Here is an 11708-nt window from a genome sequence, read left to right as displayed (position 1 = left end):
GGCATGAAGGAGGTGACACTGTGTCAGCTCTGGCTTCAGATACACATTACACACACGAGGCAGCGTCGTTCTCTGCAATTAAACTTTGTGTCTTTGACTTCACTGATGCATATGAACAGCTGCAGCTTCAGTGACAACAATCTGAAGGGAGAGGAAGAGAGGAGACCATCCTCTTCTTCTTCCTCTTCTTCAACTTCTGACTTCTACACTGCAAAAACTCAAAATCTTTCCAAGAATATTTATCTTATTTCTTGTCAAAATGCCTCAATTTTAGTCAAAACTAATCTCTTTCCACTTAAAATAAGACTCATCACCTAAAAACTAACTTGTTTTTAGACAGATTTCACTTCTTTCAAACAAATTTCCAATTGAAATTAGTAGAAAAATCTGCCAGTGAAAGCTGTTTTTTTGTGCTTGTAATAAGAAAGAAAAACCTGCTCCACTATCAGATTTTTCTACTTATTTCAAGTGAAAATTTGTTTGGAAACAAATGAAAACTGTCTAAAAACAAGTGAATTTTTAATGTGATCAGTCTTATTTTTAGTATAATTAGATTTGTTTTGACTAGAAATTACATTTTAACTAGAAATAAGACAAATATTGAGTTTTTGCAGTGTAGTACAGTACACTGTGTAATCTGACAGGACCCATGTTAGAGGCAGCAGCATCAGGAGGTTGTGTATGTGGCTACAGTGGATTGGATGAGCCTGATTGGGATGTGCTGGTTGTCGGTGCTCTGTGATGAGACGAGAGATGAGCAAAATGTTTTTTACACCTTGCTCCTGTCCAGAGAAGGCCGAGCCGCCCAGTTGAGAGATGGGATGTCATGGCGGTGCCCATGCAGACCAGAGCTAGCACACCGTGCTTCAAGGCCAGCTGGCTGTCACCTTCATCTCCGGCCAGTTGAACTGTCCTAACGATGCGAGGTTATTGTGAGGTGAAATAATGCGATTCTAGATTTCAAGGGCAAGTTCAGCCTCAAGCGCCGAACCGCAGCAAACGACTAAATGAGGAGGAGGAGGCCCCTTACCCGTCCACCCACCCACACTTTTGCTCCTTCTCCGCCTGTGGAGAGGGAGTGAGCTCCAATGAGGAGCTAAGCGTAGCGCTCATGTATACTAAAACCCCACTGATCATGCATTATAGATGCAGAGGGAGAGCGCTGCCACAGCGCAGCCACTCCAAGGTTTTCAGCATGTGGTGCTAACAACCTAGCTTTGATCACGGCTCTGATGGCGCTTCTCCCTCTGTTCCTGGTGTGTAAATGTTTTTTTTGTTTTTTGTCTCCGGCACAGGGGCAGGGTGGGTCATGTTCACTATATCAGTGCACAGGAGTCGTCTTCACATGGGCGCTGCCGAGTCAGCAGCTCCACACAAAACTTAACTCATTACATGTCACTCCTTCGTCTGAGGTCCACTCTTCTACTCTGTATGTTTGTCCTCCAAAGATAAAGTCCATTAGCTAATGTGTGTGTGTGTCTCTCTCTGTGTGTGTGTGTGCAAGTGTGTATGTGCCTCAGGCATTGATTGATTGAGATAGTTTTACTGGTCCAGGTGTGTCTGAGACCTCTCATTACCGTAGAGAGGACTTGCCCTGAAGTACCACTGACACACACACACACAGTCACAGGGTGATGAGTGTGTTACTCTCCTGTCTGTACAGACATTTAACTTTAAACCTTTGAATCTGAACAAATGTGAAAACGGGCTGAACATCATCTCACGGCTCACACTGTCAACATCTCACATTGTTTCCAACATGTCTCTGTAGCTTTTCTCAGATTTGGATAGAATGACACTAGATATGTAACCTTTCTCTTTTTCAGGTTTTAAATGCATAAAAGTACCACATAAATTTATTTATAGCATCAATGCTTTTTGACTTTGTCAGGAACCTCTATTCAAACAAAATAAACCCAAAAAACTTTTTTTCACACAATTCTAAAATGCTCTGGTTAAAATTATGACATTTGTGGTGTAAGGGTCAATTTTTACTCGGTTAAACAACAATTACAGTTAAAACTGAAATCATAAGTGCAAAACCAACCTTTTCATGGATAAAGAAGCCTAACAATGTAACCAAGAGATCAGAAACAAATTGGGTGAAAAAAAGAAAGAAAGAAAGCTGACATAAGACGAAGGTTAAAACAGCTTCAGGTTTGGGTGGAGGGTTTGGGTTGGGGTCCTGCAGGTTTGGGTTCAGGTTAATCGGCGATCACCTGTGGGTTCAGTGTGTTGTTCGTCTCTATATGTCAGCCTGTGACCTAGGGTGAGCCCTGCCTTTGCTTGATGTCAGCTTGGATTGGCTCCCTCCCCCCACCTCCCGCTACAAAGCCCACCAACTCTCAAAGATAAGCTTGAGTTAATGGATGAGTTAGGGTGGTGCCCATTGAACAAAAAGACAATGTCCTGGGTCTGAATTTTTCAATTTTAGAAGCAGCTAATTCAATTTTCTAATTTAAACAAACATTTGCTGAGGAGCTCTGTGGTGGTTCTGTGTTTTCTTCTCCGACTGACTGATGTGTGCGTTGTGTTCACAGGCTATCTGCTGCACATTGGTGAACTGTAACTGTGACAGCTTCAAGCCTGGGAAGCTGAAGAGAAGACAGTGTGAGAACTGCAAACATGGCTGGGTGGCACATGGTAAGAGTTCACTGTTAGGAAAGCAACATGTCTCTACAAGTCACTATGTAGTAGGGTTTTAGAAGAAGTTAATTTGATTAATTGACTATGGTCAATCATTGTGTGGTGTCAACCTAACCGTCAATAGTAAAAACAACACAACTGGTGATATTCTACAATTAGCTAAGAATAAGCAGTTAAACAAAAGCAATAAACATTAGAATTTACCTATTGATACATCCCTCATTTGATTTCAGCAGCAATTAACCTTTGTGAAGGAATCAATAGACGTCCTCTCTCTGGGCCCTCCACAGCCACTCACAGAGGAAAACTTTGTCTCCTCTGGTAAATCTCTTCTTAAAGGTTTCATTTGTCAATTTAACTCTATTTTAAAATTTTAAACACAGCAAGAGTTAATAATAGATATATACATAAATGATGAATGCGGCTTCAGCTATGTATTTTATTTCCTTCAAATAGATTTAATAAGATTGAAAATCAGAGGGGCAGGCTGAGTCTCCGTGTGTTACTGCTGTAACACAATCATTGTCATTTCCATCTTTATCTTCACTTCACAGTCTGAGGTCTCATCTGTCATCTGCCTGCTCTGACACCTTTACCTTCAGCTCCTGCAAACTGATTGGCTGCAGTTTGACTGATTCACACGGCGTCCTCTGTGCAGAGTTCAGATGTGACCCACTGATCATTTTATTTCATTATCAAAAGGCTGTCCAAGTCAGGCGGTTGGTGACACAAACAAACTGAAGTTGGAAGACAGAGGTTTAAAGAAAGGGTTACTGTGTGGATGGTTGTGTGGAGCTGTGAATGACGGCTTCTGGCAAGCATAATGCTTCCCTGCTTGTCACTTAAAGCAGCACACCTTTATTGATGCAGAACTTTAAGCTTTTATAAAATGTAAACAGGTGAGTTATAAAGATTCACCCCTTTTAAGTTGTCATCGGCTGTAGGAACCAAAGTAGTTTTGTAGCAGGCTGTTAATTCTGCTGTAAAGTTGGACATTTCAGAGCTGTTGTGTGCCAGTAGAAATGCAGCCACTGTAGTTAGGACGGCTGACCCGGTGTTGGACAAGGACACAAGTGGCCATTTGTGCGGCCTGCATATGAGTCTCCCTGGAGGTTCACCTCCGATGTGTTTCTGTCTCTCAAAATCTGAACAAATCAAACAGTTAATTAAAAGTTAATTTGTGCTATAAGTGTCACTTTTAGTTTTTGATGTGACAGCTGGGGTAAACATAAAAGCAATATGATAATATGTTTTCAATATCCTGTACACATTTTGTACGCATTCATGTTCTTTGGGGTCAGTTTGACACCAGGCTGTTTTGGCTGTATAAAACATACAAAAACTATCAATATTTTACCCACCCATTTTTGAATCTATATTTTACCCATTTGTTTTGATAGTTTAGGGTGATATCAAGCATATTATAACATCATTTTCTGACTTCTAAGAAAGGCTTATGGCTAAGTGAAGTTTTGCCACAGCTGTGTGACAAAGGAGGAGAATGTGTCTGCGAGAGATTTATATTAAGGAGGAGCCTATAAGGCTGATCCTCCTGTTGTCTCAGCAGACATGTTACAGACTTGTACAGTGATTGTTTCATCTGCTAAGAAGGATATACAGTACTTAGTGGGCAAGTGCATGGGGACACATGGAAAGACTTACATTTCTCATTTTGGAGGGAGTTTACAAGTAAAAGGTGTAGAAATAGCAAGCCATTGGAAAATTGACACTCTCAGGTATATCCTCAATGATAGAAAAAAATCATATAAATAACAGAAATTTGTACTATTTGTTCTGTAAATTATTTGTGTTTTAAAGTCCTTTAAAACACAAAAATACCTCTCTTCAAATTTAGTAAACCTGTTTTATTTTATGTTGCACAGTGTACCATAGTCACATGATACTGTAGGTATTCTAAAACAAACAATAAAGAAACATGAAATGAATGATTATGATTATTATTATTATTATTATTATGATTATTATTATGATTATGATTATGATTATGATTATGATTATGATTATTATTATTATTATTATTATTATTATTATTATTATTATTATTATTATTATTATTATTATGTAATTAGAATCGGACAATAGAAATTAACATTAGTATTAATTTTATTTATTCTAATTAAACAGCTGCTGTGATAGGTTGACTTGTTTACAGTAATTACAATAATGACCACAACATTTACTCTACTGTGTCGTTAGTGAAGATGCTGCATGACTCATCATTACCTTAATTCTGTTTTTCAAATATCCACTGATAATTAGCAGCAATGCTCTGCAGAACAAACCTTTAAATTAATGTTCTCTTATGTATTATTAATTGCTCATACAGCCCTGCAAAATGTAGCTTATTTTTGTGTAAATCACAGCTTTACAGTCGCTGACCGAGTGGAGACTGAGTGGAAATTTAAATGTTGTACATGAATAAAGCATGACAGTGATGGATACATTTCCTTCTGTGCAACATCTTTTTTTTTTACATTTATAAATGTGTTGTTTCCTTCTGTGTGAACAGACTCATGTCATCTAATCCACTAAATGCTGATGTGTGTATTTCAGCACTGAGCAAACTGAGGGTGCACCACATGTACCAGAGCAGCCAGGTGGAGATTGTGCACTCGAATGTGGTGTTTGACATCTGCAGCCTGATGCTGTACGGCACACAAGCCATCCCCATTCGCCTCAAGATCCTCCTGGACCGCCTGTTCTCCGTCCTGAAGCAGGAGGAGGTCATCCAGATCCTCAATGCCCTGGACTGGACCCTGCAGGACTACATTCGAGGATATGTGCTGCAGGTGAGCAACACCTTTCGAATACTACCAGGAAAGAAAGAAAGGAAGGAAAGAAGGAAAGAAAGAAAGGGAATGTGTGAGGGAGATAAGGGAGGAGGAGGGGACTATAATGTGGAGAGAGTGGAGATTGGATGCAGAGACCAGGAAGGAAGGAAGGAAGGAAGGAAGGAAGGAAGGAAGGAAGGAAGGAAGGAAGGAAGGAAGGAAAGAAAGAAAGAAAGAAAGAAAGAAAGAAAGAAAGAAAGAAAGAAAGAAAGAAAGAAAGAAAGAAAGAAAGAAAGAAATGGAACATGTGAGGAAGATAGGAGAGGAGGAGGGGAGGAGAATGTGGAGATGTGATACGGAGACCAGGAAGGAAGGAAAGAAGGAAGGAAAGAAAGAAAGAAAGAAAGAAAGAAAGAAAGAAAGAAAGAAAGAAAGAAAGAAAGAAAGAAAGAAAGAAAGAAAGAAAGGGAACATGTGAGGGAGATAAGGGAGGAGAATGTGGAGAGAGTGGCGATGCGATGCAGAGACCAGGGCCTTAGCTCTGGTGTGGTGCTGATGTGGCCTCTTGTTGTCGTGGTAGCGGCTGCCAGGGGAGGTCTTCATACCGTGCCCGGGCACATTTGTAAATATGATGTCTTCTTGTGCTCTAGATTTTGTCTCAAGCCAGCGCCAAGGCAACCGAGGCCCAGGCTGCGGGCGTCACGTCAGTGCGAGCTCTCACTTCGATTAGTACATCATCAAGTATTCAAGTTGGGCTGCGTTTAATTCATGTTAGCTCTTCTAATGGCAAACGTAGAGTCAGAATCCTCGACAGACGCCCAATGAATGCTCTGTGATGAAATATTAATCACGGTTATGGCACGGAGCCGCGCCTCGCTTTCAAAGACGCCTGAACTCACATGTGATTACTGCTGGTTTAAGGGGGAGAGGAGCCGCTTGATCAATGTCAGGCTGCTTATGATCACCTCTCCCTTACTGCTGTGTATGTGTGTGTGGTATGTTAGTGCACATATTTACTTTTCCTTGCCGTTGGGACTGTGTACATCAGCGTACGTGTCTGCTGGCATGCTTGTATGCATGTTCTCTCTGAGACGTGCGCTGCCTCTGATGCAGTGGGTAAAAAACCTACATGATTTAAATGAAGAGAAATGACCTGCAAGATGAAACGCTCTGTGTCTGTGTGTAATGAGGGTTCTCCGAGTTCTGGGCTGCCTGCTCATATTAACGCTCCATCTGATTCCTTTATTTAGCTGCCCTGCCATTCTCCTTTATAGGGTGTGTCATCTAACCCACTCTGTGAATATGTATGAGCAACCCAACAGACACTTGTAATGCTAATGATGAAAATGCTCTCTCCCCTTCCCCTTTTTTGTCACTTTCCCTCTCCTTTTCAATCTACTTCATCCCTCCCTCTCCCCTCTTATGCACCGCGCTGCCTCTCCCTGTTATCCTGCTTTTGTCTGTAGGACGTGGCAGGAAAGGTGCTGGACCGGTGGGCCATCATGACGTTCGAGGAGGAGATTGCCACACTGCAGCAGTTCCTGCGTTTTGGTGAGACCAAGTCCATAGTGGAGCTGATGGCTCTGCAGGACAAGGAGGGCCAGGCGGTGTTGGTCCCCAGCACCCGCACCAACTCAGACATCCGCACTTTTATTGAACGCAACACCCCACGCACCACCGCCAACCTCTCCACATCCAAAGTGGAGAAGTTAAGTGGCAGCAGCATGCACCACTTTGAGAACTTCATCAACAGCATGGCTTTCATGCTGCCATTCCAGCTGTTGGGCTCGGTCCCCACCCCGTTCCTGGGCTCGCCAACCGGGGCGCTGCACCAGCAGCACCAGCAGCACCAGCAGCCATGCTGCGTGTCAGCCGAGCAGCAGAGTCAGAGACGAGACGATCAGGGGCAGGACGGCCTAGGGAGAGACAACCCCCTCCCTCTGTCACGACCTCCAGAGAGCAACCTGATCGGTTCTAGCTCCGTCTCATTCACCGATCTGGACCGAAGCGGAGACAAGCACATGGACAGTCTGTCCACCACCCCAAAGATAGAGGCAGAGGACTTCTCTACTAGCGACAACTATTCAGATGGGCCCTCTACGCCATGCACGCCGTCCATGAGCTCTGATGTCACGCAGATGTCGCCTGACGGAAAGCTGCGCTCCCTGGACAGGAACGGGAGCGGTGGTGGTGGTGGGGTATCGGGAGGAGGTGGGGGCGGGGGCTCTCTGAAGAAGGGCCGTGTGTATTGCAACGCCTGCGAAAAAACATTCTACGACAAAGGCACGCTAAAGATCCACTACAACGCAGTGCACCTGAAGATTAAGCACAAGTGCACCATCGAGGGCTGCAACATGGTGTTCAGCTCGCTGCGCAGTCGCAATCGGCACAGCGCCAACCCAAACCCGCGACTACACATGCCCATGAACCGCAATAACCGGGACAAAGACCTGCGTGGTAACATGTCTGATGAGAACTCCGAAGGAGAGAAGTATGGGACCCCTATCCCTGTCTGTTCAGCAGAAAGCCATAAATCCGTGCCCAGCTACATGGTGAGCCATGTGGACACTGGTGCCAAGCTCCACAGCAGCTCCTTCCCCAGCATGGGCCAGAGCGGCATCCTCTTCCCCAACTTAAAAACAGTCCAGCCGGTCCTGCCTTTCTACCGCAGCCTGGTGACTCCCGCAGAGCTCGCCAACACCCCGGGAGCGCTCCCTTCCCTCCCTCTGCTGTCCTCCTCCGTGCCCGTCAAACCCATCACAGGCCACGAACCCTGCATGACAGACCCGATACCAAAGAAGAAGTCGCGGAAGTCGAGCATGCCGATAAAGATAGAGAAGGAGGCGGTGGAACGAGACGAGCAGATGGATAACGGGAGCAGCTCGGAGGACGAGGCTCCTCTACAGGACAGGGACCAGGAGGAGTGTGGAGCAGCTGGGGAGAAGGAGATGAGAGGGTCTTACACTGGTGAGGAGAAGGAAAACGACCAAGCTCTGGACAGAGATATGACAGAGAGGAACAGCAAAGACGAGGTGCCGAGGCAACCCGAAGCGGGGGTCATCACCTGCGCTTCCTCCCCCTTTGAGAACAGATTGATGGAGAACCACTGTGACAACAACTTACTCTGTCAACAACTCAACGGCAACGAAGACAGGGAGCACACAAACTCGCTGATTGCGGATGATAAATGGGACGAGGGCGAGCACAGGCTGACCAACGGGGGCGCTCTCCAGCTTATAGACCGCGACAGGGAGGGATCCGACGGCTGCGTGGAAGACTACAGCGACTCAGGGCTGTCTCATTTTGACTCTGGTGCTGACCTGCCGCACCACTGTGAAATCTGCAGTAAGACCTTTAAAAACTCCTACAGCTTCAAGATGCACTACCAAAACGTCCACCTCAAGGAGATGCACATGTGCACGGTGGACGGCTGCAACGCCGCCTTCCCCTCCCGCAGGAGCCGAGACAGGTGAGAGGCTGACTGACTGTAACCAGTGATGGGAATAACAGCGTTTAAAATAACCGCATTACTCAAGGCACTATTTTTTGAGTAACGGTAATCAAAAACGTTCCTGTTTCCCCCGTTCCAACGCCTTTATGACAATAAAATGCGCCGTTCCGCCCATCAGAAAATAACACACAGTCTAAGTATAGGATGTTATATAGCTACACATTATTTTCAGTTCATCAATTGGTCGGAAAAAGCCGTTTATCTGGAACTAACCAACAGAACTAACCTCAGTATTGCTCCTCACAGGCAGGCCCCGTGACACGCTGTATCACTCCGCCTCTTCCACATGCCGCTGATATAAACAGCTGATAGGCGGAATGATACAGTGCGTCGCGGAGCCTGTCTGTGTGGAGGAATACAGAGTGAGTTGGTTAGTGTAGTAGTTAGGTTAACGGGGGTTAGGGAGGGAAGTCCAAGTAATTTGACATATTTGAGCATTTTATAAAAAAGTAAAGCAATCGTTGCTTTCCTTGTATAATGAATTACTTTTATCACTTAGTAACTCTGTTACTAACTCAGTTACTTTTTTGAGAAAGTAACTAGTAACTATAACTAATTACTTAGGGGGGTTGGGCTAAAACCAACTACTCTGTTTACTGTAAGATAGAAACAGAAGACGTTTGGATCACTAAGGTCAAATTATATTTCCTGCATGATGGTGTAAGGCCAGGAGCACTGGATGTGTGGTATGTGCTCTCAACTGGTGGTTGGACCCTGATACATGGAGTCACAACATTTTTTTTCAGTTTTTTTGAGGAGAATTTGAGTGGTGTTTTAAAGACACAGACACAGATGAGGAATATGAAAAAACTTCAACAAGATCCTGAGCTCAAGAACTAACAGAGTGGAAAGAACTTATATTAGAAGGCTCAGCAAGAAGGAACATAACACTAGCACAAATGAGAAAGACAAAAGACATAGAAGTAAATACACAAGGGAACCAGCAGCGCTTGAACACAGGTGAAACACATTAGATCAGGGCAGATAATCAACAAGGAGGCAAACACACAAAAACAAAGACACAGTAGAGAAGTAAGAACAAACTAGAACAAGAATTGAAACAGATGTCCAAACACAAGAGTCACAACAAATGTACAAAGTCCAAACATGATATGTCTGTCCATTTTTTTTTACATCCGACTTTCTGTATCATTACTCAAACTTAGAAATACAGATTTTCAAGAACACCGTGTAAAGACAGCAAGTGGATTCAACACTTCTGCTCTTAATTTTTTTTTTTTTTTTAACAATTTATTTATTGAAATTTTACAAACAAACTATACCATATATATATACCATATATATACAATACCATTAACATTAGGTATTAAATCCCCACAAAGAAACACCAGGGGGGTCCTCACTTTTCCAGTTGATAGCTATACATTTGTTAGCTGCAATTAGGGCTAATCTGATAAAACGAGTGTTGACTCTCATATTAATTAGTAAAGCTGACAGGTCCCCCAATAGTGTCAGCCATGGATTGGCTGGGATTTCCCACCCATTCCTTTAACAATGTCCAAGATAGATCTCCAGTACACCTGCCAAATGTTTAATGCAACATTTGTTTTCATTTGCAGACACAGTGCAAATCTGAATCTGCATCACAAGCTTCTGACCAAAGAATCCCTCAGCCCAGCCAGCACCCTCTACCCGTCCTCCTCCCACTGCAGAGACAGAGACTCCGTCGGTCTGGACTACTGCCAGGACCAGCGGGACAGAGACCTGCACCATCGAGACCCGACCAGCCACACTTCAGTCATCTTCCGAGGACACAACCGCATGGGCCTGGTCTTCCCTATGAGCAAAATGTCCAGCGCACAGGATAGTGCCGAGGCATCGCCCTCAGGAGAAATGGAGGGCTTGGGAGGAGGAGGAGGAAGTGGTGCGGGGGAAGATGGGGCAGTCCTGGACCTGAGCACCTCCTCCTCTGCCCCCCCTCGAGGCAGCGGCAGCGCACGGTCTTCCTGGGACTCAGATGGAGCCGGCAGCGACGAAGGGGAGGGGATGGAAGAGGTTGAGGAGGCGCTCCCCATGGAGGACAGCGATGAAAGTTGCGACGGGATCGCCATGGGACGGCCCGGGGGCGAGGAGTCGGCGCTCGGGGGAGAGAAGACCCTCGGCAGCTTCGGAGGAGAACAGGGCGGGCTTCAGGGAGGTGGGGGGGGGTCTCCGATAACCTGCCACATCTGCCAAAAGGTCTACAGCAACAAGGGCACGTTCAGAGCCCATTACAAGACTGTCCATCTGAGACTGCTTCACAAGTGTAAAGTCCCCGGCTGCGACACGTCCTTCTCCTCAGTCCGAAGCAGAAACAGGCACAGCCAGAACCCCAACCTCCACAGGAACCTGGCTCTCAACTCAGGGGCCACAATGGACCAAGAGTAGGGATCTGATGGATTTCCCCTCCATTCTTACTGTATTTTTATGTCGTTGTTGGTGGTGTTGTCATTTTCCTTTTTTTTTAGGGGGGGGGGCGGGGGGAGGGCACCTACAACAGGCTCACCAAATAGCACTTTTTAAGGTCTGATCTCTGGTCCATATCCTCGTTGTCATGTTTTGTGAAATGGAAGAGAAAAAAAAAGGTACAATCAGGATTCAATTCATTTGTCATCTCCTTTTGGAACATACACTACAAAAACTCAAAATCTTACCAAGAAGATTTGTCTTATTTCTAGCCAAAATGTCATTTCTAGTCAAAACAAATCTCATTATACTTAAAATAAGACTCATCACATTAAAAAGTAGCTTGTTTTTAG

At 44.7% G+C, this 11708-nt stretch overlaps 1 protein-coding gene across 1 annotated transcript; it reads left to right on the top strand.

The window, feature by feature from the left end:
• Positions 1 to 826: 826 nt before the first annotated feature.
• On the top strand, positions 827 to 11337 carry bnc1 (basonuclin zinc finger protein 1; the record flags this gene model as incomplete). Its single annotated transcript, XM_083992803.1, has 5 exons — positions 827 to 898; positions 2541 to 2643; positions 5221 to 5456; positions 6905 to 8907; positions 10530 to 11337. 5 exons carry the CDS (start codon positions 827 to 829, stop codon positions 11335 to 11337), a joined length of 3222 nt encoding a protein of 1073 aa, XP_083848929.1.
• Positions 11338 to 11708: the final 371 nt, after the last annotated feature.

This window comes from Trachurus trachurus (assembly GCF_905171665.1).
Source record: "Trachurus trachurus genome assembly, chromosome: 3".
In the NCBI taxonomy this organism is placed as follows: domain Eukaryota; kingdom Metazoa; phylum Chordata; class Actinopteri; order Carangiformes; family Carangidae; genus Trachurus; species Trachurus trachurus.
Note: the sequence above shows the minus strand (reverse complement) of the source record. Positions and strands in the feature narration are given on the sequence as shown.